The sequence below is a fragment of the Cucurbita pepo genome, chromosome 16, assembly GCF_057944985.1.
Source record: "Cucurbita pepo subsp. pepo isolate OVF chromosome 16, ASM5794498v1, whole genome shotgun sequence".
Lineage (NCBI taxonomy): Eukaryota > Viridiplantae > Streptophyta > Magnoliopsida > Cucurbitales > Cucurbitaceae > Cucurbita > Cucurbita pepo.
In genome coordinates this window covers 1,729,783-1,757,327 of record NC_141813.1, presented here as the reverse complement: position 1 = coordinate 1,757,327, position 27,545 = coordinate 1,729,783, and the positions used below count along the sequence as shown (strand labels likewise).

The window sequence follows — 27,545 nt, the reverse complement described above, 5'->3', positions numbered from 1 at the left end:
CTTGAGGTATGTCAAAGTTACAATCGACTACGATACTTTGAACAAAAGAAACAAAGACTACAAGCTAGTTGGATATTGTTTTGTAAACCGTGTAGGAGACCACGATACTTGAAGATCAACCATTGGGTATTTGTTCAAGCTCGGTTCAAAAACAATTTCTTGGTGAAGCAAAAGACAACTAATATTATCATTATCAACTATAGAAGCAGAATATAGGGCAACGGCTAAAGTAACTTTAAAAAGTACATGGCTAAACTCTTAGTGGAGGACTTGCACCAAAAAGTTGACTATTTGATACCACTTCAGTGCGACAATCAACTTGTCATTCGCCTAGTAGAAAATCTGATGTTTCATGCTAAAACAAAGCCGGTGGAGTCCCACTAAAATTTTGTTAGAGAGAAAAGTCCGGAAGGAAAAAATGGATGGCCAAGTGAGAAATTTATTTACAAAATGCTTATATGCAAGCAAATATGAGGGTTTTCGTTGTCAACTCAATATGGTGCAATAAATGAAAACTAGTGTTGAGGAGAAGTATTAAAAGATCATCACCAATCCAGTAGAGTCAAGCCCAATAATTATATGAACATGTTGTCTTGCGAAATCAAAGCTTGTTCAGGTACACACATTGTTCCTGCATGCATGTTCAATCGTCTGCGACTCTAATCAACTTGCCTCTACACTTAGCCAAGTCATTCGAATTGACCTTGCCTCTACTTGGGGCCAAGGTCTCTCATATGCAACATTGCATCTCAATATGTTATCTTGATTCCCAATTAACATGACCCACATGTCTTGATATTATCCCACATCCCAGGATGCCATTGCCCATCATAGCTCATTCAGTCATGCTCATCGAGAACGGACACATGTGTCGTTCATATCATCGAGACATCTCAAACATCCATCTATCTAGGTTATATCAAGGCATTGGACCCTCCTATGTCCATGCTATCTAGCCCTCTACAATTTTTGAGGTTATGGCCTTGTGACCTATCTGCCCCTCTCTGAACTTGACATCGAAACTCACATCGCCTCGTTCTCTCCAACATTGTCTATGCCTCAGCTTGGCTTTAATGCACACTCTTCTCGGTATGTTGGATGATGCATCGTCCTCTTTGTCTTGTTTCGCTCCTCATGTGGTCGGATGGGCACCACTTGAGGGTCGCCACCTGGTCTGTCTGCGTTCGGGGATCACAACTTACTGTTTTCATAGTGAGGTTGTGACACTATTCCCCACTTAAACTAGTCATCGTCCTCGATAACTTACTTGGAGGTAGCATCACATTGTGGATTATGACACTCTCTCCCACTTAATCTCGGCATCGTCCTGATGATTTTCCGAACATTAGGCTGACTGCTAACTTTATCCGCTGAACTTGATCGTGCTATAGAGTGAATATGTAAACTTACACACTACTTATGGCCACTAACAAACCTTCTCTCAGACTCCGAAACTCGTAGCATAAGCATAGGAAAACACAACTTACCTAATTGTTGTGGGCTATCCGACTAGGGAACTAACTCACCCACTTCTCGAACTCAACTCGGTTCTCACCAGAAAAACCATAGAAAAACTAGCATTGGCATTCCTCGCTTGAGCTAGGTGAAGCGCACTCCAAACATGGCCACTTTGGCCTCAACTATCGGGTTCTCTAAGTTGTATAGAGATCTGTATCACGACATTCTCTCGTCATGGTCACATCACTTTACAACAGCAAAGTGGGCTTGTGTATCACGATATTTTTTCGTCATGGCCACAATCCTTATCGGAAGCAAGGTGTAGATGCTTGTAACACAGTCTCGTGTTGGCACTACACTTTAGCCATCTTCTCAACTAAGCCACCTTCATGTGACAAATGTTGCACTGACACTTCTCTAGTCTTACCCAACTACATTCTTTGTGTTGCTCATGTTCATCTTGATGCTCTCTCTTGACGGAATACTAGTCTCCACAACTCTTGTGAAGTCACTCACCTTAGGCACGAGGTAATAGCTCAAGGAACATGTGTGCTCACTCTTGGGGCACTTCTTTAGAGTAAGTAACCCATTTTCTTGGGTGAGCTATCCCACTAACCAGTTACACACTTGTCTTAAATTGCTTACACAAGTAAAACTATCTCCACAAACCAACACAATTTCTTTTAGTATACTTTGTCCTCATTCACATACATCGTATGAAAATTCGTAAGAGGTCATCCAATATAGGATTACAATATGATTGTGTAACTCCTAAACTCAACATCTTTTCTGTTAAATCACAAACTTGCTGAGATAAGGTAGAAGAGAAAAATGTTCAGAAAAATTTTCCGAACTCAAAAATTAAAAAGAAAATTATGAAAAAATAGAAAAATTAGTCGAAATCAAACCCGAAAGGGTAAAATGGTCTTTTCACCCCCTCATTAATAAATGTTAGGACAAAGGAGAGTGTCCAAAATCTAATGAAAGACTATTGTGAGTGTAACTCGAGCTGATCAACTGGCCGACAAGATTGTGTTCAAAGATCATTTTCTTCTTTTTTTTTTTTAATATAAATATTGTTTTTGAATTCTTATGTTATTGCTCTTTCATCTGTCTTTTTGTTGCTTCAATGTCTCAATCTCCCTTTCTCTCTCCTCTCTCTCTCTCTCTTCCAATATCTTTTGGCCAAACTTACCTAATCTTGAGGGAACATTAAAGCTAAAATATTCTTGACTTCCCCTTTTGACATTGACATTAAAATAAAAAATTGGGTGTAAAAAAAAAAAAAAAAAAGTCTTCCCGAGCTGGATTGAGTTGGATAAATCTTTCCGACCATCCTAAACAACACAAATAGAGTTCACAATCCAACCCGATCCAGATTTGATTGGATGGTCAGGTTGTTCTCTTTTTTTAATTATTAAAAAAAAAAACTTACTAATAACTAAAATTTTATAGAGTTGAAATATCAAATATTCACAAGTCACAATGCATCGATTACAAACGTCAAATATTCTTAATTTTCATAATAATCACAAAAGTATGGGAAGGTAGGCTTGAGTTGTAACCCTATCTTTCGGGTTGGTCGAAAAAAAATGTCAACCTGCAAACCAACTTGAATTTTAAAAAAATTTAACACAATCTGAACCGAAAAAAATCTAACTCAATCCAACCTTTTGTTTGAGTTGGACAGTCCAGACTGATCGGATTCTCGAATCATTTGAACACGAGTCCCAAACCGTTAGCAATGGTCTAATTTGATTTTTATTTTTTAAGATTTAAATGGATGATTTTGTAGGATAGATATTAATCTATGATTTGAACAAATGTCTCAATCCATTTAAAAGCTGTTCCACACTAATATTAAAAGTAAGGTTGAAATAAATCCAATATTCTCATTTGGGTTTTAATATTTTATTTTTTATATTTTAGTTCTCACCCTTTTAAATTTTGATTTATGCTATAGATATTACTTGCTTTTATTTTTCCATTAACTACTAAAACCCTAATTTTATACCTTAGTCCTCGGTGAGATAATGATGGGGCGGGGTCGGGGTTGGAAACAGGGACAGAGAATATAATATTCGTCTCCAATCTCGTTTAGCTAATGAAGAGAAATATTTTCTCGCTTCCTCCCCCATTTCTCATTGAAACGAGAATTTTCCCGCCCCATTTAGGGCAGGTCTCCATGGAGCCCTCGCTTTGCAGGTTAAATGGACATCTTTAATCTAACCCACTACCCACTTACGGAATCTATATAGCTTAGCTTCAAAACGCCTTCATCTATTTCTAAGATGGTAGTTGATGTCTTATCTACTAAGATATACTAAAATTCGTTCATCCTAATAACGAATACACACGTATTTCAAATTATACGTTCAATCTATTCAACCGAAATAGAAAAACAAACATTTTTTAAAAGTTCAAAAATCAAAATAAAATGAATCAATGATCGTTCGAGGACCACAACAAGACTTACCCCTAAAGAAACGATACAACGTATAGCTTCTATCAACACAAACCTCAATTTTTTTCGCTTAGAAAGTCATACCAAAAAGGTAGATAAGGAATAATAGACTAAACTTTGGGTAGTGAGGTGGGGGAGGTTTGGTAGAGTCCAAAGTCAATGTTGATGGAATTAATTTGCCCATCAAATAAATAGGGTGGGTGTGCATGCATTTAATCTTAAACGATACCCTAAAATAACACATTGTTCAAAAAAACGACATCAAATGACGTTCGTTTAGTAACGTTTCTGTTCATCGATTCGAAACTTTCTTATTCAAAAAGTATTAATCACGTTTTTTCATTCATTAGTCTTTTAAATCATAAATAGTTTATGTCGACCATTTCATTATATTAATATTAACAGACGTTTGTTTGAATAAAATATTATGTTCGATCAACTGTGTTCATCATCATTGTCGTCCATCTTTGACCATTATTTAAACAAGATCACCTTTGTAGAATTTGGATTATTTTAGGAAGACTAAATTGCATCCATCTGATTTACCCCTTGAAATTTATCGCTTATATAAAATTTTAAATATCATACACGGTAACAGTCCAAGTTCACTGTTAGTAGATATTGTCCGTTTTTGTCCGTTTTTGTCCGTCAGCCTCACGATTTTAAAAACGCGTCTATTAAGAAGAGGTTTCTTCACCCTAATAAGGAACGTTTTATTTTTCTCTCCCACTGATGTGGGATCTCACACATACTTTTTATTAAGATTTTAGGTTAAATTTTAAATTCCGTCCCTACTTATCCTTGAAATTTAATTTTATATTAAATAGAACCATATTTCTAAAAAAATTTAAAAATTAGATAGATAAAAATAATAATAATAAGGGGATAATTCACAAAAAAAAGGCAATTTATAGGGTGTTTCTATTTATTAATTTATTTATTAAAATATATTGACTTCCTTTTTCTAACACTTTACGTGAACAAATAAACTTTGGCTTCTTTGCTACAAAAAGGTTGTTCATGTGTGATGGAATGTCATGATGAAGAAAAAACTATGGATTCTAAGTGGATTACTTCAATGATTTTTCCCATTTAATATGCCTTCTAGACGGACCAAAAATAAATTATATCGAATTTTTGGAAAAATAAAAAAATTTGAGTCGGTTTACGAGTTGACATTTACTTGGTCTCGTAACCAATGTTAACGATGTATTTTGGATAAGTGTAAGAGTTCAAACCCACCGCTAGCAAATATTAGTTTCCCCTAAAAGTTTTTAAAACGCGTATGCTAGGGACAGGTTTCCACACCCTTGTAAAGAATGTTTCGTTCTCCGTCCCAACCATGTGAGATCCCACAATCCACCTCGTTGGGTCCCAGCGTCCTCGCTGACACTCGTTCTCTCCAATCGATGTGAGATCTCACAATAAGTATGATTTTTTAAATAATTAAAGAAAAACAACTCGACAACCCAACCCAATATAAAAAATAAAAAAAAGGTTGAGTTTTCATATTTAAAACTCCCTCTTTCTTATAGATCAAGAAAATTTCCGTGGGATCCCACATCAGGTAGAGAGGGGAACGAAACATTTTTTTATAAGGGTGCGAAAACCTCTCCCTAATAGACGCATTTTAAAATTGCGAGGCTAATGACGATACGTACTGGACCAAAACGAACAATATTTATTAGTAGTGGACGGTAGATATCAGTGAAAACTCTCTCTCTCATGGAATAAGGACATTTCTGAGTCAAATCTCTCTCTCTCTCTAGGCCACTTTTTCTTATTAAGAGGGTTGATTCAAACTTCAAAGGCAATAACTATTATTGTTTCATGGTGGGTCAGTTTGACTGAATTCTATATCATAACACAGGAAATGGGGACCAATTGTTCTTACACTTCTTCCTCATATCATTACTTGCAAGAACACTCATCGGATAGCCTCTCTTTCTGATCTCTGTCACTCTGCACACCACAATCTCTGATCAATATCAGTACTTCCCCATGAAAGAAGCAGGAGCTCATGAGACCATCCCTCACTTGTTTAGATGTCCAATAAGTCTGGATTTGTTCAAGGATCCTGTGACCCTTTGCACAGGACAGACGTATGAAAGATCCAGCATTCAGAAATGGCTGGCATCTGGGAACCTCACATGTCCTGTTACAATGCAGAAGCTTCATGATACTTCCTTTGTGCCTAATAATACTCTTCGCCATTTGATTAGCCAGTGGCTTCAAATGGGTGACCAAATAAGCCCTCACTGCGTTTCTGCTATTGATTCCATGGCTGCTTTGAGAACCAAACTTGAATCTCATGAGTTTTCTTATGAATACAAGCTTCAAGTTCTTCAAAGAGTTAGGATTTTATGTGAACAGTTTCCTTCTCGTAATTCTTGTTTCGTCCAATTTGGATTCTTGTCAGTGCTTTTGGAGTTGGTTTTTGGAGAAGCAGAAGCTAAACTATCACAAGAGTATCAGGAATTTGTAGAGCAAGCGCTTAGTTTCGTGGTTTCTATGGTTTCTCTTGATCAGATACAGTCCTTAAATATGCTAATGGAGGAGTCTAAACTATCAAGGTTCATGGTTTTGTTTAGTCATGGCACTGCCACCATCAAGATCAGTTTATGTCAGCTGGTTGAGGCAATTTCATCTTCAGTTCAGACTAAAGATCTTGGTGTTTTGCTCGGAAACGCTACCGAGCTTTTACGTGAAGTCGTGCAACTTCTACGCCATAACTCGGAGGTATCCGATGCTGCAACCAAAGCCATATGTTCACTAAGTAACATGGAACAACACATCAATAATTTGGTTGTGGAAGGTGCAGTTACAGGGCTTATTACATACATTTCTAATGCTCAACAAAGAGAAAGAAGCTCTGCAAGAGTGGCAATGACAGCAATTGAGAAACTTTTAGTCATGAGAAGTGCAAAAGTGGAAGTGGTAAATAATCCAAATGGTGTGAATGCTATTGTGAAGATGGTTTTTAGAGTATCAGATCTTGGAGGCAGTGAAAGTGCTGTTGGATCACTTATAATGTTGTGTTATGAATCAGTGGAAGCAAGGGAAGAGGCCATTAGAGGTGGAGTGTTGAGTCAATTGCTTCTGCTATTGCAGAGTCAGTGCTGTGCAAAGACCAAAACAAAGGCGAGAATTCTGCTCAAGCTTCTTAGATCCAAGTGGGTTGAGGACAAAAGGAATATGTAAGGTGTGATAATAATATTCTATCCCCCTCAGCCTTTTGTTTTCCCCTTTCAAATGTGAATCTTTACATTATAGCCTGCAAATTTGATTGGCTATAGAAGAAATATCTAATAGGGTACATCATCAGGTATAGAAACATTCAGTCATTGGAGATTTATACTCACATGCAAATGCATTTCAGTATATCATTATATTCTGTGCATCTGAAAACTCTTATAATATACCTGCCTTTCTCGTCCATCAATCGCCCAAGCTCACTACTAACCGATGTTGTTTTCTTTGGATTTTTTCTTTCGGGCTTGCCCTCGATGTTTTTAAAACACGTCTTCTAGGGAGAGGTTTCCACACCCTTGTAAAAAATGCTTCGTTCTCCTCTCCAACCGATGTGGGATCTCACAATCCATCCTCCGTTTGGGCCTAGCGTCCTCGTTAGCACTCGTTCCCTTCTCCAATTGATGTGGGGCCCAGCATACTGCCTCGTGTCCACCCCCTTCAAGGCTCAATCTTCTCGCTGGCACATTATCTGGTGTCTGACTCTGATCTTAAAGGGGGTGGATTGGGGATCCCACATCGATTGGAGAAGGGAACGAGCGTCAGCTAGGACGCTGGGTCTAGAAGAATGGTGAATCGTGAGATCCCACATCAGTTGGAGTGGGGAACGAATGATTTATAAGGGTGTGAAAACCTCTCCCTAAAAGACACGTCTTAAAAACTTCACGAAAGAGCGTGAAAGAGAAAACCCAAAAAAAGACAATAGCGATCAGCATTAACAGTTACATTCACAATCCAAAATTCGGTATAATTTGATTTGATACAAGAGAATCAATAAAGAAGATTAGATTAAGTGAACCTGAGGCAGAATCACAGCCATTGATGATGTGTGGATCAAGTCTGCCATGTCCAATAGGAGGTTCAGAATTGAAAGCCTGTAAATATCATGATACACCTTATTAACAATCATGACAAGTGTCCAATACTTCAAACTTAATAATAGTATCAGCAACCGAAGAGATTTACATGTGGTTTAGAAAGGCAGAGGCAGGCACATGCTTGAATGGCCCACTCAATTTGCTGGAAGCACTTCTTCCAGCTTGCCTGTCAACGATGGCATTTGTCCTGAATTCTGAACCCCTGCATCTTTCTGATGGGACTTTTCCTTCCCAAAAAACACATCACAACTACAAATAATTGAACAATGAGAAAGATAATGCAATATTTTCAGTGAACTTTCTTGAAGAAGTGAGAAAAAATTTGTTTGTGAAAGCATGTTATGAACACTAGAATGGCCGTAAAAGAGAGAGTTCTTTATTAATATGAGGACCCACAAGAGATCTAAAAGAACTCGAGGACAAAGCATTGTGGCCTAGCCATTTCAAAAGTTAATATCAAAGCATTACCGTAATATGTGAGATACAATAAAAGCTGTAACACCATGCCTTTCTACTATAATTTTACAATAATTTAGAAAATAATCAGCAAATGAAGTTAGAGACAATGAACCGATTTCAGCAACAACCGCTCGCGGCTGCATCAGGCTGTGGAGGCTTTTCCTTGAAGATGTTCTTTCTCACTCCTTTAGAGCCTTCAGATAAAAGGCTGGGCGTCTCAAGAACCTGCACATAAGAATCATTATTATCACGTTTTCTCGTCCATGCAACATTCAGTAAGTTCGCAGGATAAAGAAGAGGAATAATCATTGTTAAAACGCAACTTTTCGAGAGGTTTCAAAATTCTTCCACTGCCTAGCAACTCTCATCGATGTCTCAACCTATTTATGAATCTACCAGGAACGTGACAGCAATTTTCATTCGAGAACTATCAAAGATGTGGTTGTTACAACAGGGGAAACACCACGTTCCTGACAGTCACCAATCAATATGGATCTTTTGACCAAAAAATAAACTAGAAGTACTGAACTAATACTATTACCTTTAAAACAAGTTCTTCAAAGCACTGTTGTACATTAACTCGAGTTTTGGCACTGCATTCTGTAAAAAGACAACCACATTCCCTAGCCATGTCAATTCCCTCTTTCTTTGTTACTGTCCTAAAGCTTTCCTGAGGAAGAAAATACAGATAAAAACTAAGCTGGATGCAGAGTATGAAGAACAATATCATAAGAGAATAGAGATCAAAAGAATTTCACTAAACCTCACTTCACCTTTAGGGTATGTTGGAAATGCCATTTTGTTCTTAGGTTCTTCCCAACGAATGTTCGGTTTCTTGTTAAAAAATATATATATTAGCCAATTAAAACATTTAGAAGTATTAATTTGAAATGTTCATCTAAATCTTCCTTACAGGGAAATGGGAAAATCATACCGTCGAAAGGGTATGACCTAATTAAAGCCATTGAAATGAATGGATAGTCAACATGAAGGCTGGGTTTGGAACTAATTTCAGTAAAAAATAATTCAAGCGAATTCATTCCCTAGGCTTTAATTGAGCTGATTTCTAAAGCCATAACAATTGTTTGAACGAAACCTTCAACACAAGGACTTCATATTGTATAAGAATCCATGATTTCTTTTTTGCTTTTTACGAGAAAAAATAACTTCAATCATGGAATGAAATTACAAAAAAGAGTGGATGAAATCCAAGAACCCAAAGTTACAAAGATAAACTCTATGGTCTGAAGGGAGCATAAAAACTCTATGGTCTGAAGGGAGCATAAACTTTATACCAAGAAGACTAACAAAAGAAGGTTAAGCCATTCATTTCAAGACATAAACACCAAACTGAGTCTCTAAACAGGTTAAGCCGTAGAATTGTTTTCTCCTTAGTAATTAAAAAATCAACTGAACTCCACCATCAGAAACTTAAACAAAATTAATTAAGAATGTTCAATATTGCACATAATAAACTATTTTGGATTTATACCTTAACCTCACTTCATGAGAAAGACATTTAATAAAACAAAGAACCTATAAGTACGTTTGTAATAAATGATGTTATTAATGGATTTGGATTTGAAATCAGAAGGATCATGGTTTCTGTTTTACCAATTGATTTTTTTTTTTTTTTTTTTTTCAATAAGATATAAAGAAACTAAGATGAAATATCTAATGGCTTCCTAAATCTTGCAAGGAAATATAATTTTTTGTTCCAAACCTTGGAATTCATTTGGGAGTGAATTTCCAATCTCGAGTTCATACATTCCAAAAAACTTTGTTAGGCCTCCAATAATATATGTCTATACTAGGAAGAGCAAAATGGACAAGGAGAATGTGAGATCTCACATTGGTTGGGGAGGAGAACAAAACATTCCTTATAAGGTGTGGAATCTCTCCCTAGTAGAAGCGTTTTAAAAACCTTGAAGGGAAGCCCGAAAGGGAAAGCCCAAAGAGGAAAATATCTGCTAGTGGTGGGCTCGGGTTGTTATAGAGAATGTATCTCTTATGACGGTTAGTTAAGAGTACGAGTTTGGTATAGTTTGTAGGAGGGACGTGAGTTTGAGAACATACATGTAATTTAGGAAAGGCTTTGGCCTTTGTGCTTGGAGATGAGTCAGCCTAATGTCTAGATTTCATTATTAAGGTGTCTTGACACTCTTCAAAGTTTTTTAATAATAGTATATAACCGCTTGGATACCTAACACACCCTTATGGAAAAAGCATGGCTATTCATAACTCACTTAATCGGCTCTTATATTATCAAATGGTTATCAAATTCTTCGGAACACTAACTTCAGTTCACCGTACACGATCAATTAACCAGCATCTATACAAATGTTACAGGAACCTGCTTCAGGCTTATAGAAAATTTCAAATGAAAGTTGAAGATGCATACCTTATCGACTTTGTTCCCCACAAGCATCTTGATGCAATCTTGATTTGTCGAATATAGGTCTATTTCCTTCGCCCATACCTCAGAGAGGTTTGTAAAGGTCTCCCTCCGCGTTACATCATAAACTGACACAGTTAACCTTTGATGTCATAATCAAGACAACAACACAGAAGGCAGTAGAATAATATTGGACAGCCAAACAAACGAACAACTTCAAATTTGAAAACATAATGAACACCTTTTAAACTAAACACATCTAGGATATTTAATATTTATACTTAGCCAAGAATTTTTATTTCCTTAAAACAATCACATAAAAAGGGGAATAGAACGCACCCATGATGATCCCTTGAGCGCCTCTGTAGTATGAACTAGTCAATGTTCTGAATCTCTCCTGCCCAGCTGTATGATTTAAGATTGGATTAGATTCTATAGAATGCCTTGCTTGGAGATCTGGTAAACCAGATTTCTTTCATGCAGGTTCAGTACAAGAAATATAAATGTGGGATCCCACATCGGTTGGGGAGGAGAACGAAACATTGTTTATAAGGGTGTGGAAACCTCTCCTTAGTAGACACGTTTTAAAAGCCTTGAGGGGAAGCCCGAAAGGGAAAGCGTAAAGAGGACAATATCGGCTAGCGGAGGGCTTGGGCTTGGGCTGTTACAATATAGAAGTAATGCCCTAGTACCAACAAATAAGTCATGGCAAATCAACAAAGACAACCATATCATCTTTATAATTGACAGCACTAGAACCATCAAACAACAATTGAGAATTAGAACTGATACTTTGAGATTCCTTAGTCTGTTAAGTTAAGATTCAGATTTAATCAAAACATAATTTAGTATATTGTCCAGCTGCCTATTCTTCACGGTTATAGTTAAACAATTGACAATTAACTATGCAATATCTTCAGGGAAAGTAATCATATTACTGATCCATACCGTACTTCTCTGCAAGAACATGTATCTTGCTTGTGTGAAAAAGAGAACAGACGCCCTCTCATAAAGTAAAATGGAGGAAGAAGCAAGAATGGAAGAATGCTACAAAAATCATGTATGTGGAGAAGTTTAATTACCTGTATCCCAAATTGCAAGCTTCAGCCTTTTACCCCCAGCAGTAACATACTTTACCTTAAAATCCACACCTGCGCATGAAAATGACAATCAATTAGAATAGATTTCTAGTTCTCTGATGCTTACCTGCCATCACATGCCAAATAAGTAGAAGTTAGCAAGGTTTGTGGCGCGTTTTGCACGTTAATCAAGCAAGCCAACACAATGAAACATTCAAATGTAGGATTTATAATCAAAATATCATTTCAAATTCTCAATTTTGTTAATACTAATTCAATTAAGAATGAGATAGAAAACATAATTTCAGTAGTGCATTTTAAAATTCAACCAAGTTTACAAAGGTAAAAGGAAAATCTTTTCAACTAACAACTCCCACAGTAAGAAACGCAAGTAAAAAAGGCCTTTCATAATGCTATAATGCAATTCCTGCAAATAACAACAGTACAAAGCAATAAAAATGAACCATACATTACTTGGAAATATTATTTTCCATTAGAAATTGCTTCTCATTTTAGCTTTTCAGAAATGGATGTAGGTAGCTAAGTTCCTTCAACTGTCTTAAAAATGAAACTTGACCTGGTTCTCTAAGAGCCTCTTTCTTTTCTTGATGAAATATGGTTGAAAGATTAATGGAATCTCATAATCTTATTCCTCATTTTCTCAACAATGGTCCTCTCAATTTTCCCTTTCATTTCATCTTTTGCCCTCAATCTCATCTCAATCCCGTGCAGAAAATGAAAGTGAAAATTCAGCACTAGCATTTCATTATCTAACATCAATTTTCTTTAAAATGATAAACCAATGTACAGCAGCAAACAACACAAACGATTTGCCTATGCTCATATCTATATATATAGATCTGTATGACAGAACTAACCGATTGTTGGAGAGAGATCCTCGAAGCTGTCGGAAGTAAAACTTAAGAGCAGACTACTTTTTCCAACCCCCGAGTCCCCAATCAACAATAATTTGAACAAGTAATCAAACTCAGACGTCGAATCCATCAATCAACAATTTTCAAAAATAAGATCCCTCCCGGTTAAGTACCTACTCAAAGAAAAGAAAAACCAAATCTCAGCGGATTCATAGAACGCAAAACAGCATGTGGCATTACCAAGGGAGATTAGAAAAAAAAAAAAAACATAAACGAAATTGAAGATATCATCCCGTAAGAACAGATCAGACACAATACCCAAAAACTCCAATCCAATGTAAAATCGATGGCGCGTCCAATGAAAAGGGGAAACGAAACAAAGAAATTGAAGAACTCCGTGAAGGCTATAGAATTAGAAAAAGGAATGGTAAATGAAAATGGCGAATCCTTTATGGATCCCGCCCTTGAGTCAACTCAGGCGATCGATCGATTGGTAGCGGAAGCAAAGCAACCACGAAAAGGCTTTCGTTTGAACTGTACAATCTAACGGATCTTCATTTTTTATTAAATGCCAAGGTTGCGTGAGTTTCTATTAATTTCAAAAATCTTGGAAACATAATTCATAAAATATTGGCTACCCATAAATGTTTATAATGTGTACTAACATATGCAAATACAACTCAACCTACACGGACCTAAACAATTAAATTGGAAAACAAATCTATCTTATACATGTGTCACGGTCACGGGGTTTGCGATGCTTCCGTCGGTCTCATATGGGTGTCTTGCCTTTCTGAAAATGGAGTAGCACGAGGCTTGAGTATTTTAAGAATACTCAGTAAGCGACCCCATATCGGGGTTTATGTAGCAAACACCTACAAATGAGATGACGGGACCTATCCTTCAATCTATCTTCCTACGGTGCTATCCTAACGGGTAACTTGGATGTGTACCATATACTCTACTCACAACCCATATGTGCAAGTATGAACTCACCAGTCAGTTCGCACTCCGCTAGGCCACTTTCCTTGTCAGGCAAGCATACTCTGGGAGCTTTTTAGGATGGACACCCGTTAGAACTAGTAACCATCTGGACAGCGCTATGTAAACATAACGATCGTTCTCCTACTCTTGGGTGTACGCGTTCGTACCCTCGTGATGGAGTAAGGGTATCTCCCAATGCATGAGTACACATAATGCATTAGGTCCCCAATATTTCTACTTTTATCATTAATAGATATAACCTCGTTATCATTTTCTGTAACGCGAAAAAAAAAAAAAAAAAAAAAAAAAAAAAAAAAAAAAAAAAAACTAAGTCAACTGAGGGGCAAAAATGTCATTTTGCCCCTCCAACCCAAATAGGGGTCCAAGGAAAATCCAGCCATATTGCCTGCAAAAGAAAAAAAGAGGTTAGAGAGAGATCGGCCGGGAAGACTAACGGACCACCGCCGGAATCCATCTCCAGACGAGACTCGTACCAGGATTGAGGGGCTAGCAAGGCCTACGCACCATCAAAACCTAAGAATATTTCGCGGGGTAAGGTTTCTGAACGATATTGCTCAGATCTGAGTTTTACCCTACGTGAATCGACCCTAAAATGTTGAAATCTTCACCTAGGAACAACTCACGCACGGTCTGTGAAGAAGTTTTGCCGAGACCTCAACCCAAAGGCGGAGATCCGAGGGTCATCCGAGAACGGTGAGCGAACTTCCGGCCGGCGTTCTTAAATCCTCCGATAGTCAAGAAAAAATTATAAAAATAATACTAGGACGTAGCCTGTAACACGATCTAAAACGTTGCCGAAGGAATCGTATTGATCTGATCTACGGATCGAAAGATATGAAAATCGGAAAATAAAAAGAAACCGACTGGGTTTCGGTTTTCAGAGGACAGAGAAGAAGAAGAAGAAAGAAAAAAAAAACGGCCGGCGAGCGGCGGAGGGCGGCGACAGGCGCCGGACACGCGTCGACCACCGGCTGGAGCAACGCAGCTCCAGCGAGGCGTCGACACGTGTCGCCTGCAAGCCGGGCCGAATCGCAACGCGAGCCGACCGGACCGGATCGGATCGGGCCGGGCCGGGCCGGCCGACCCGCGACTGTGCAGGATTGGGCGCGCGTGGCAGGCGCGCGTGCAGCCTGCGGCTGGCGCCTTCCCGCGCGCGTGGCCACGCACTCCCAGCGTGCTGCTGGGCGCGTGAGCGCGCGTGGAACGGCCAATTTGGCCCGGTTGTTTTCTGTTTTCTCGATTTTTGTCCCGGTTCTAGTTCTAATACTGTTTTTACGTGGATAGGGACTTAATTTAGAGAAATCAGTATTTTTGGACACCTCACGGGCAAAGAAATGCTAGCGAAAGGGCACGCGTCAACCAGGTAAGTCACCACCCGGTATTTAGGAAGAAATACTTGTAGGATTCGCTCAGATTGCATGCATGCTAGTAGTTCTGTTTCAGATTAGCTCTTCATGTAAGTTACTAGTCAGTTTATCTGTTGTGTTTGAATTGGGTAAATTACTCGAGTGTTGCTTGTATGCCTTAAGCTTCCGCCGTATGTATGCATGCGTTATTTTATGTGTAGAATTGTGTATGCCGGGTTTCGGGTGTTTGATGGACGAATTCGCCCCATTGAGCGCGAACTTCGTGCTCTGGGTGCTTGATGGAGGTCATCGCCCCGTTGAGCCGGTATGCCTAGTTTGCATGAATTACATACTATGATGTTAGAGGAAGATTGCATGCACCCTCTATTAATTGCTAGGGCCCATTTCTTTGATAAGATTAGGGAATCTTGGTTAGGAGCCGCTCTAGCCTGACTTAATTTTTCCCTAGAAACTTAGCGGTTTACCACGGTAAGAAGGTACCCCGGAGTGTTCATAGATTGCTAGCGTGTGAACGGTATCTATAGCTTCGTGGGAGGACCAAGGGGTCCCTGATCAGTCTTTACTGCTCTTAGCCATTTCGCATGGGAAATGTGTCCCCACGTCGTACAGCCCATTAGCTGCATGGGAACGGGTTGGGTCGCGCCCCCCGTAGAGGGACTAGATGGGCGTAGGGGTACTCAGCACACCCCTAGGCCAGGTACCATGTAGTCCCAGATAGCCATGTAGAGGTAGCACCTCATAGAGAGATACCGACCATATTAGCTTGGCATAAAGAACCTCTAGGCATTTAATGAGAGGACGAAAAATCAGTGAAACACAAGGGGCAAGCCCCAAGGGACCTAGATTAGAGCCAGTCGTCCTAGAACCGAAATAGGAAACCGTGGCAACCTGTTAAATTAAGATGCGAAAAGAGCCTACAAGTAGGTGGCTTACTGAGTATAATTTTTATACTCATCCTTGCTATGTTTTCCTTTTTTTTTTCAGGAGCGCGAGGCGTCGGTCAAGAGTGGGCGTGATCTGAAGGGAATTGTCACAGAGGAATGGGTTGTCCCGGGGCGTCAGTCCAGTCTTAGTCTTTATTTTTGTATTCGCATTCTTTTCAAATTTATTTTCCAAACGGTCTTGTGTTCTGTGTTTATCTTTTGAAAAACTTTATTGAAATTTGATGATTTTCGTTACTTCATATTTAAATCTCTTGTGCATCTGTGTCGTGTCGTTAGTCACTGTCCGTAGTAAAATATTGGGCTGTGACATTTTCATTCGTATTATATTACTTCTCATTTTTCCAGTTCTCCTATCATGCATAATCTTAACGGGGTTATGTTTCATACTATACATTGTGATTTCATGTCATACATATCATGTTGTATACATATAATTTAGGAAACATAATCTCACATTTCATGCTTTCATCATAACATACCATGACATCTGATTCATACCGAAAACATCTCAACGATCACATAAACGTTCTAAGCACAACACATCACGTCACATTATATCGCACATCAAGTCATTTCAAAAACAGCATACATTCCCATTGCATATTGTTACGTATTAAATCGTAACAATCTAACATACAATTTATGACACGTGCGAATCCACGGGCACGTGCCAACATACAACATACAATTGCGTAAGATATGACGGTAGAGCCACTTACTTGGTAGGGCTTAACCGATGTACTCCCTAAAATATACGTAAGCTCCTAGCTCCTTGTATGTGTCCTACACTTTCGTTGGTGATTGGTTCCTATTGGGTTGTTCAACACGTTTGTTAGTATTTCACAACATAATTAAAGTCCAACTTGAAATTGTGAAATAGGGCCTTATATTGACCTATTTTACCTTAAACGAGGTTGAAATCAAGTTCGAGAGGGTCGAAACAGTGCCAAAACAAGTCAAAAATAGGTTTCCCGAGCCGAATACACCGCCGGAGCCGAGGAGCCGCTGAGCCGATCAAGCCGTCGGAGCCGAGGGGGAGTTTGCGCCAGATGCTGACACATGGCACAACCAGAAGCAGTCGTGTGTGCAAGCTAAAGTCGGGTCGAGGCGCGGGTCTTCAGGTAGTTCGGATCTTGGTCATGGTTTCTGGGTTGGGTTCTATTATTGGGCTTCACGAATTCTGTCTGGGCCGAGGATTTGGGCTGCCAAAGTCGAGTCAAGGCGTGGGTCGTCAGGCAATTGATAGCTGTCCAAAAGTAGAGTTATATCAAGTCTTTTTTGAGTTAATTTTGCACTCATACTCATTATTTTCTCATTAATTGCTCCATTTATTCTATTAGTATACATGAAATAGTAAATTGTGGTTTAACATGAAAAAAAAATCAATTTGCATAAATCGAGCTTAATTGTACACTTAATTGAGTTATTTGGTAAAATTCCAGAACATTTACTGAACCATGATGTTATAGCAAATCTGGAAACACTGCTTGCAAATCTGGAAATAAATTGTTGACCCTGATGCTGAACTAATTCAGAAAGAAAACTTTTTAGGGATGACCTGAAAATTTTAATCCACATCAATCGTCCACGTGGGTTATTAACTACCAAATTAGAAACATACTGGGTGAAAAAATTTATCCTTTCTCTGCCCTAAAGGAGAAGAAACAAACATTATAAAAGGAAAATTATGCTTAAAATAGGAGTGGAGCCACACTTTGGGAGAGGATTTTCGGATTAGACAGTAGAGCCTCTGCTGCTGTGAAACCAGAGAAAAAGTAAAGCTTTAAACCAGCAGCTATTGACAGCAGAAGAAAAGAAGACCAAGAAAGATAGATTAGGGCAAGGAGGTGCACGTGAGAGCTGGATAAATCTCTTATTCCTTACTCTCTTCTTATTCTATCCATTTTATATGATTGAGACGTGGGTTTCTCTGTTCAATTCAATTTGTAGGGAAAGATAAACTTTATAGGGGAGGCTAGAGAATTTTATATAGTTTAAGTATGTTGACGGTATGATTTTAGTTTATTAAAGAGTTGCTATTAATGATTTACATGTGTTTAGCTGCTTTACATACATAGTTGTTCTCTTATTCGAGAGAAGAGGGAGAGCAATGAAATCCTCTTTAATACTCAAGTTCCATTGCAATGAGACTTGACGGTAGGTTAGAAATAATTCTTCTCAGTCTTGTTAATAGAAATTAAAAACGACTATGGAAGTAATTACTATGCATAGTCGAACCTACAACAACTTATCTATTAAAAGAAACTAAAATCTACCATAACACTCAACAACTTATCTATTTAATCTCGCTTAGTCGAACCTTCCTCGTTATAGTTGATTTTCTCGTCATTTTCTGTTTTTCGACAATAGTGACACTCTGCATTAGTTTTGTTTAATTAGTTAAAATCACCGACACTCATTTGAATGTTACACAAAACTCATTTAATTTTCAACGATAAAATTAACCAAAAAGATAGGTTCTTTGTAAAATCGATAATTTACTTATTACTTCTACTTGTGATAGTGTATACTTGCACTTATTTTTGTGATTTTGACATCATTTTATTATATACATCCACAAGCGATCAACAGCTCCAGTCTCGGTCACGGTTTCTAGGCTGGGGGAATTCTATCTGGGCCAAGGATTTGGGCTGCCGAAAATGGATTGGGTCGTAGACGGGTTGGAGTCGGGTTCGAGGCCACGGGTTTACTGGTTGGTTTTGATTTGTGGTTTTGGGTCGCGACTGATAGGCTAGGCTGAGACGTCTGGGCCGTGGGTATTGGACTCGAGTGGGTTGGCTCCTGTTCAGGTCGCGGGTCAAGATTTGTCTTCTTCGCCTGTTTATCAGAAAAATTTCGGCGACCTTTCTCTCTCTTCGAAAACGTCGTTTCCGACGTCCTTTTTCCTCCTTTTTCTTTTGTTTCCAAGTCTCCTCTTCCCCCTCTTTCATTTATGACGTTTGTTTGGCTCGTATAGGCCGAAAGCTTCCCAATCTAGGGAGATCTGAAAATCCGAGGTTTTGTCTTCCTCCTCCAACAGTGTACGACATGTATGAAGCATCAAAATCTATTTCGGGTGTGTGTACAGGTCTCCGTGATGATTTTCATTGCATAAATCGGAGGTTTCGACGTCAGTTTCGTATAGGTTCACTTCGCCAAAGCGTTGTTGGTTACGAGGTGGCTAAAGTCCGGGGTTTGGTGTTGTGGTGATCCAGAAGTTGGGCGGGGTCGTGGGTCGTGTGAAAACGAAAACTCTGGCTTTCGTTGGAGTGTTCGGGTCTCGCCGGCGACCACGGACGCCTCTGACTTTTTTTTTTTTTTTGTCTGATCCGTTACAAGTATTATTCATCGGTATGAATCTAAAGTTATTAATAAAATTTTGAATAGTATGCAATATGGAGAATCGTGTTAAAGTATTAATTTAAAGGGTCTATAATAGATGGATAAGCTTAGGTTTCTTGTTCGGGTAACGGTATTGATACACTTATTTTATAATTGTTACAAATATTTTTATCCAAATCGTTTATGTGGAGACATGTAAGTGAGTTTATCTTATACACTGAATTTGTATCAGATTAAACCATGAAATATTTATTCTTTTTTTATAAATCTGTTAATTGAGAATGTTGATATTTTCACGGAATGATCATAAGCAACTCGATTTTAATCCTAAGTGAATTATGAATCCTGTTTATGATGACTTGTCCTTTAATATGCATTGGTGTAAATGACTTTTGTGGTCAATTCAATATGCTTACTACTTTAGAGACTTACCGGAAGGGAAGGAGGGCAAAAATGTAATTTTTAATTTTTAATAATATATAAACAGGAGTCGGAGAAGAAAACCGAATCCCTCTCAGGCCAATGAGAGGGTGGGGTCCCTTGTTCAATACCTGGAGTCAATGCTTAAGGGAACTACCTCTCTTCTATCCCTCATAGTGGGTAGGAGTGAATTCCATCTTGCACCCTACGTCCCCAGCCATTCACCCAGTCTTACCCCTGAAATGGGAGGCCTATTGAGTCTGCGAACTAGAGCCACTCTCACCCATGCAAATCTAAGGATAATTCCGAATAAATAGGAGTTCATGGTTAGCTCAAGATTAAAACCGAGTTACCTAGGTTATCGAATGAAAAGAAAATCAGTCTCAACAGTAAACGACATTATAAAGTGAGAGTGGTTTTCTTCATTGTCCGATCTTATGCAATACTCATTGCATAGGACGCCCCCACTCACATGTCTTCACATGTACAATTTAGTGATCACATTGTTTATATCATATACAAAAGTGGGCCGCATCCATAGTATCCCCAGAATAAGGTACTCAGCCTTATTCTTATACTATAGATCATTTTGACTATATACTTGAACTTGATCCACTCTTATGTCTCTACATATAGTTCAAGTAATCATACTATAGTCAGAGTGTTCTTAGTTTATTGGATTTAGATTAATGATCGTAAAGTTCACTTTATTCGATAACGATCTTTACTGAATAAATAACAATAATAACTTTATTGAAAATAGAATATGTTTTTGTTGACGAACCTTGTGTTTACAAGAAGATAGTCAATTCTACAGTAGTTTTCCTAGTGTTGTACGTTGACGATATCCTACTCATTGAGAATGATGTGGGATTTCTAACTGACAGTAAGCATTGGCTAGCGACACAATTCCAAATGAAAGATTTGAGAGAGGCTCAGTTTGTTCTTGGAATCCAAATTGTTTGAAATCGCAAGAACAAAACACTAGCATTGTCTCAGGCATCGTACATCGACAAAATGTTGGCTCGATATAAGATGCAGGACTCCAAGAAAGGATTATTACCTTTCAGGCATGGAGTTCATTTGTCGAAGGAACAAAGTCCTAGGACACCTCAAGAAATTGAGGATATGAGACATATTCCCTATGCATGAGCAGTCGGTAGTCTGATGTATGCCATGTTGTGTACCCGACCAGACATATGATATGCTGTGGGAATTGTTAGCAGATATCAGTCCAATTCGGGACATGCTCATTGGACTGCCATTAAAATATCATCAAGTATCTTAGGAGAACGAGGGACTATATGCTAATGTACGACGCTAAGGATATGATCCTTACAATGTATACTGACTCAGATTTTCAGACCGATATCGATTCAAAGAAATCGACATCGGGATTTGTTTTCACTCTAAACGGAGGAGCAATAATATGAAGAAGCATAAAGCAAGGTTGCATTGTTGATTCCACCATGGAGGCTGAGTATGTTTCTGCTTGTGAAGCAGCGAAAGAATCTGTATGGCTTAGAAAATTCTTAACTGATTTGGAAGTTGTTCCAAATATGCATTTGTCTATCACTCTTTATTGTGATAATAGTGGAGCAGTTGCAAATTCTAAAGAACCAAGAAGCCATAAGCGAGGAAAACATATTGAGCGCAAATATCATCTCATAAGGGAGATTGTACAACGAGAAGATGTGATCATCACACAGATAGCTTCAGAGCACAACATTGCTGATCCATTTACAAAGCCCTTCACGGCTAAAATGTTTGAAGGCCACCTAGTGAGTCTAGGACTACGAGTTATGTACTTTATGGCAGGTGGGTGAAAATGCATGGGTATGTGATGCCCTAGTTTATTGTATTTATGTCTTTCTCTCTACTCAACATTATAAAACCCACTAGAGTTTTTGTCCAAATGGGAGTTTGTTGGGTTTTATGTCCTAAAACTCATAGTTTGGAAAAAAAAACATATTCTATTTTTAATAAAGTTATTATTGATGTTTATTCAGTAAAGATTGTTATTGAATAAAGTGAATTTTACGATCATTAATCTAAATCCAATAAACTAATAATACTCTGACTATAGTATGATTACTTGAACTATATGTAGAGACATAAGAGTGGATCAAGTTCAAGTATATAGTCAAAATGATCTATGGTACATGGATAAGGCTGAGTATCTTATCCTGGGGACACTATGGATGCGGCCCACTTTTGTATATGATATAAATAATGTGATCACTAAATTTTACATCTGGAGACATGTGAGTGGGGGCGTCCTATGCAATGAGTATTGCATAAGATCGGACCATAAAGAAAATCAGTCTCACTTTTTAATGTCGTTTACTGTTGAGACTGATTTTTTCACTCGATGACCTAGATAACTCGACCTTAATCCTGAGCTAACTATGAACTCTGTTTATTCAGAATTATCCTTAGATTTGCATGGGTGAGAGTGGTCCGAGTTCGCGGACTCAATAAGCCTCCCATTTCAAGGGTAAGATTGGGTGAATAGCTGGGGACATAGGGTGCAAGATAGAATTCACTCCTACCCGCTTTTAAGGATAGTAGAGAGGTTGTTCCCTTAAGTACTGACTCCAGGTCTTGAACAAGGGGCCCCACCCTCTCATTGGTCGGAGAGGGATTCGGTTTGGTGGTTGGACTACAAACCAATTGTTCCTTAGAGGATCAGTGGGACTTAAGGAACAAGAAGTAACTTTAGGGGTAAAACGGTAAATTGACCCAGCTCTAGTTACGAACAACCTGTGAAGGATCGACTTACTAATCATGGTTATATCAAATGGACAAAAATATATCTATAGTGAGGGGACTGCAACTATTAGGCTATAGTGGAGTGTCCTAGTAGTTAATGAATGTTGGTTAACATGGTTAATGAGTTTAGCCGGTTAATCTCGAATCGTTGGAGCCCATGATCTATAGGTCCATTAGGTCCCCCTACTAGCTCATATCGGACTAAACCTTAGAATAGTGTGACGAGTGAGTTCGAAGTGTTCGAATTCAAATTAGAGAAAATACACTACATATATACGTGTTTTAATTACGAATTAAATAAAAAGAGAGAAGTAGAGATATTCAAATAAGATTTAAATATTTTAATTATGAATAGGGATTTATAATCGCTGGAATTGATTGGGATTGACATTTGAATTAATGTTAAATATTAATTAAATTGTTTAATTAATCATTTAATATTGTTTTAATTTGAAATTAATTATTTAAATTAAAATGGAGAAAGTCAAAATGTTGGCTCCACCTAATGGAAAAATTCATGTTTGAGCTAGTGGAATATTGAATGTCAATATATGATTTAACCAAACTTGCATGTTTGCACGTAATCCCACAAATTTGAGTTGAATTTTGAGTGTCAAAATTTGTTTTTACCAAACTTGCATGTTTGCCAAATAAACTCCACAAATTTGAGTTGAATTTTGAGTATCAAAATTTGGTAATCTCAAATTTGCATGAACATGCAAATATGACTCTATAAATAGAGTGATCAAAGTAATTGGAAATTTTTCATGAAAAACTTTGAGATAATCTCTCAAAACTCTCTCTTTACATCTACTAAATTCCTTTCAAATTTAGTCACTCACTGGATTCCACAATTCCGTTCTAAGGCCGGAGAATAGTAGAGAAGATACTAGTGGTGGTTCGAAATCGGTTCGTGAGGAAAAAGGAAGTTGAACTACAAAATGTTAGTATTCAAACTCATTGAGTTTTAATGCTTTTGAACATGCTAGCTAATTTACTATAATTGATGTACTTAAAGTGCCTAAGATCGAAATTGCTTCCGCACGTGTTATAGTAACACCATCACATCCTATGTGGACTACTTATTCCTTTTCAGCCCTAAAGGGGAACCATGTTCAATATAAAAGGAAAAAAAAGACAAAAAAAAGTGAGACACACTTTGGGAGAGAAAAATCGGATTAGACAGTAGCGCCTCTGCTGCTGTGAAACCAGAGAAGAGGAAAAAAATCCTAATCGAGCAGCTGTTGATAGCAGAAGGAAGAGAAGACTAAAAAGGATAGATTAGGACAACGAGGTGGACGTGAGAGCTCAAGGGAAGGAAACTTCCATTAAAGAACGGTAACAAAGCTAGATAACTCTCTATTTCCTTACTCTCTTTTCTTACTCTATCAATTTTATATGATTAAGATGTGGGTTTCTCTGTTTAATTCAGTTTGTATGGAGAACTAAACTTTATAGGGGAGGCGAGAGAGTTTTATATAATTTAAGTATGTTCGACGGTATGATTTTAGTTTATTAAAGAGTTGTTGTTAATGATTTACATGTGTGTTTAATTAGCTACTTTACATACATAGTTGTCCTCTTATTCGGGAGAAAGAGGGAGCAATGAAGGGTAATAGAAGGGTTCAAAATAATTCTTCTCCTAGAGCCTGGTTAATAGAAATTACAACGATTATAGAAATAATCACCATTCATGACCCTCGGAAGTGGGCTTAGAATCTATTAAAACGAACTAAAATCTACCACAAAACTCAACAACTAATCTATTTAATCTCTTTTAGCCGAACCTTCCTCATTATAGTTGATTTTCTCATAATTTTCTGTTTTTTCGACAGCAGTGACACTCTGTTTTAGTTTTGTTTAAGTAGTTAAAATCACCCACACCCATTTGAATGTTACCCAAAAACTCACTTAATTTCCAGCGATAAAATTAACCAAAATGATAGGTTTACTGTGGAATCGATAATTTACTTATTACTTGCTACTTGTGATAGTGTATACTTGCACTTATTCTTGTGAATTTTACATCATTTTATTATATACATCCACAAGCGATCATATATATATATATGATTACTTAGTATAAAACGAACCTCTGTACTTCTGAATCAATTTTTGTTTTTAAAACCCTAAACCCTAAATTGTGAACCATTAGAAAAATTGGGTCAAAGTGAACGGGATGGATAAAATGGTTATTTCGACTCCTTACTTTAGTCTAGTTGAACCCAAATCGTAGGGTTAACAAAGAGGGAAAAAATGAAGGTTCCCGCACATTCCTTTTTGGTGGCTCAATTATAAGAACTCCAAGATTAATCATACTTTGCTCGTAGCAATTTAAAATTGAGTAACCTCGTAAAAATTTTCCTTAAATGCATGTGAGAGAGAATAAATCATGCTGAAAAACTCGGGTTGGTTTGTGAAGATAGTATTCAGCTAGGATTAGTAATGTACCATGTTGTCGATGATGCAGAGAAATGTTGGGGTCATCAGATGCCGAATTTGGACCATCAGGCGTGAAATCTATGTATTCCTACTCGAGAGATTCAAAGTTTAAAATTTTATCTCGGATGTATGTTATACAAGAAAACCCGTTTTGAAAATAATTTTTTGAAGAAATAAACGTAACTTAGACCTAATTTAGATATCTACGCTAATCTCTCTCCCGTTCTAAGTTCAAATCGAGAAAAATAAATAAAATATATTTATATATTTGATAGGTAAAAACGTTAATGGACAATCTCTTATAATATAGTTGGCAATCCATAATTACTCTTACATTTGACAACCAAGATGAAACTCATACATCCTAAGAAAATTAAAAATTTGGCTAAACTAAGAGCTTCCCATACCAAGAAAGTCTATGAATGGAACCCTCCTCTTATGCTCCTCCCTCCCGTCGGAACCCGACACCACCGCCGCTGTCGGAGCCGACATTCCACCGCCATGTCGAAGCACGGTGGTGGCCATGAGAGGTGTCCATTTGATGGCGGTTTTTTGATGCGAGCTTTGTAGGACCTTTGAAAATGGCAATAAGCTATGTCGGGTTCGAAGAATATTGTTGTTGTTGTGATTAGTGAAGATTGTAAAACGTTCTCTTCTTCTTCTAGCCATTATTACATGGTAGTGATTCTTCACGGCATTGTCTGTTCTTCCTTTGAAATGTCTCGCGATTAATGCCCATTTGTTCCCGTGAAGCTGTTGAAACATTAGAAGTCTCTCTTCTTCTTCTTCGGTGAACGGGTTCTTGTTTATATTTGGATCGAGTTGATTGTACCATCTCAATCTACAACTTTTTCCTATCGAAAAAAAAAAAAAAAAACCATACACCGTTCATTTTAGTCTCTATACTTTCATCTCACGAACGAAGAAACATAATAAAATTTGAAACGTAATATTACCGGATCTACCCTCGAAGTGTTCAGCAATGTAATTCCAGTTTTGAGGGCCAAACTGTTCAACGAGTTGCCGGAGTTTATTGTCCTCAGCCGGCCGCCAGTGGCCTCGGTAGCAGCTGACTGAGCTGTTTCCGCAGCCACCGCCGCCGCCGACACCGCCGCTGCTGCCGCCACTGCTGCTGCTTCTTGATCTCATCATTGAAGAAGAAGAAGAAGAAGAAGAGTTCTTTTTAAAAAAAAAAAAAAATTAATTTTGTTTGTAAGAACAAAGAACACATCCCATTATAAGGCATTTAGTGATCTAATTAGGTAAATGGGTTGGCTTAGTAATAGTACCTTATTTGGGATAATCCCTTCACTACAATTAATTCTTCTTTTTATTCTTTTTTTTTTTATTTGTTATATATTAGGGAAACCTCATTAATATCAGTTGGAAGAAGTTGGTATCTCTCTAATTCACTTTCATAACTAAAATTCTACTTTCATCGTTCATACGATACTTACATTCTTCGGTTTACTACTCGATCTTTAATCATTCAATTCAATAGTCTGTTTCGAAAGCTAACGAGTGTGTGGCTCGAGATTCGAATCTTCCTGTTCCCAAAGGTCATGTAAAATTCTACACATGTGGGACTGAAGTGAAGATTTCTTGATCGATGATATATAATCAATTCAAGAAATGTATTGTCCTTAGGGTTGTTCTTATTTGGACATAATTTTCAGTTCATTTATGTGTTATGTATATATATTGTAACAGCTCAAGCTCACTGCTAATAAATATTGTTTGCTTTGCCCCGTTACGTATCGTTGTCAGCCTTATAATTGTGGGATCTCACAATCCACTCCCTTGTGGGCCAGCGTCTTTGTTGGCACACCACTTGGTGTCTAGCTCTAATACCACTCAGTGCCTTGATCGATGATATAATAATCAATTCAAGAAATGTATTGTCCTCAGGATTGTTCTTATTTGGACATGATTTTCAGTTCATTCATGTGTTCCGTATATATATATTGTAACAGCTCAAGCTCATTGCTAATAGATATTGTTTGCTTTGACCTGTTACATATCGTTGTCAGCCTCACAATTGGTGAGATCTCGCAATCCACCCCCTTGGGGGCCAGCGTCTTTGTTGGCACACCACTCGGTGTCTAGCTCTAATACCATTTGTAACAGCCCAAGTCCACCATTAACAGATATCGTCCATTTTGATCCATTACGTGCCGCCGTGACTCAAAATTTTAAAACAAGTCTGTCAGGGAGAGGTTTTCACACTCCCGTGAAGAATATTTCGTTTCCCTCTCCAACAGACATGAGATCTCATACCATTTATAACAGCCCAAGTCCACTATTAACCGATATTATCCGTTTTGACCCGTTACGTATCGCCGTCAGACTCAAAATTTTAAAACCCTTATGTTAGGGAGAGGTTTTCACACGCTTGT

The 27,545-nt window shown here is 37.9% G+C and overlaps 3 protein-coding genes, 1 long non-coding RNA gene and 1 pseudogene across 4 annotated transcripts; 3 read left to right on the top strand and 2 right to left on the bottom strand.

Moving 5' to 3' along the window:
* The first annotated feature begins 5,725 nt into the window (after positions 1-5,725).
* Positions 5,726-7,305, top strand: LOC111777128 (U-box domain-containing protein 26). Its single transcript, XM_023656589.2, has one exon. The coding sequence runs from the start codon at positions 5,924-5,926 to the stop codon at positions 7,121-7,123; it is 1,200 nt and encodes a 399-aa protein (XP_023512357.2). The 5' UTR covers positions 5,726-5,923; the 3' UTR covers positions 7,124-7,305.
* A 1,215-nt stretch (positions 7,306-8,520) lies between these two features.
* On the bottom strand, positions 8,521-13,426 carry LOC111777162 (ras-related protein RABC1). Its single transcript, XM_023656628.2, has 7 exons — positions 13,176-13,426; positions 12,861-13,030; positions 11,986-12,054; positions 11,243-11,308; positions 10,910-11,031; positions 9,050-9,178; positions 8,521-8,733 (listed from the first exon to the last, which is right to left on the bottom strand). The coding sequence occupies exons 2-7, from the start codon at positions 12,985-12,987 to the stop codon at positions 8,626-8,628; spliced, it is 621 nt and encodes a 206-aa protein (XP_023512396.2). The 5' UTR covers positions 12,988-13,030; positions 13,176-13,426; the 3' UTR covers positions 8,521-8,625.
* A 729-nt stretch (positions 13,427-14,155) lies between these two features.
* Positions 14,156-16,384, top strand: LOC147787717 (uncharacterized). Its single transcript, XR_015412105.1, has 4 exons — positions 14,156-14,393; positions 14,475-14,555; positions 15,147-15,225; positions 16,214-16,384. It is a non-coding gene; the product is annotated as an uncharacterized LOC147787717 (long non-coding RNA).
* Positions 16,385-21,063: 4,679 nt separating this feature from the next.
* LOC147787716 (secreted RxLR effector protein 161 pseudogene) lies at positions 21,064-21,761 on the top strand (annotated as a pseudogene).
* Positions 21,762-25,425: 3,664 nt separating this feature from the next.
* LOC111777158 (transcription factor CSA) lies at positions 25,426-26,400 on the bottom strand. Its single transcript, XM_023656623.2, has 2 exons — positions 26,106-26,400; positions 25,426-26,003 (listed from the first exon to the last, which is right to left on the bottom strand). The coding sequence occupies exons 1-2, from the start codon at positions 26,299-26,301 to the stop codon at positions 25,540-25,542; spliced, it is 660 nt and encodes a 219-aa protein (XP_023512391.2). The 5' UTR covers positions 26,302-26,400; the 3' UTR covers positions 25,426-25,539.
* Positions 26,401-27,545: the final 1,145 nt, after the last annotated feature.

Excerpts from the sequence above, each read along its gene's own strand:
- LOC111777128 (XM_023656589.2), top strand. The coding sequence starts at position 5,924 with ATGAAAGAAGCAGGAGCTCATGAGACCATCCCTCACTTGTTTAGATGT.
- LOC111777162 (XM_023656628.2), bottom strand. The coding sequence starts at position 12,987 with ATGGATTCGACGTCTGAGTTTGATTACTTGTTCAAATTATTGTTGATT. Across the intron at positions 12,055-12,860 it reads GGATCTCTCTCCAACAATCG|GTGTGGATTTTAAGGTAAAG; the intron begins GTTAGTTCTGTC and ends TTTCATGCGCAG. Across the intron at positions 11,309-11,985 it reads GCTTGCAATTTGGGATACAG|CTGGGCAGGAGAGATTCAGA; the intron begins GTAATTAAACTT and ends TAAATCATACAG.
- LOC111777158 (XM_023656623.2), bottom strand. The coding sequence starts at position 26,301 with ATGATGAGATCAAGAAGCAGCAGCAGTGGCGGCAGCAGCGGCGGTGTC. Across the intron at positions 26,004-26,105 it reads ACACTTCGAGGGTAGATCCG|GAAAAAGTTGTAGATTGAGA; the intron begins GTAATATTACGT and ends TTTTTTCGATAG.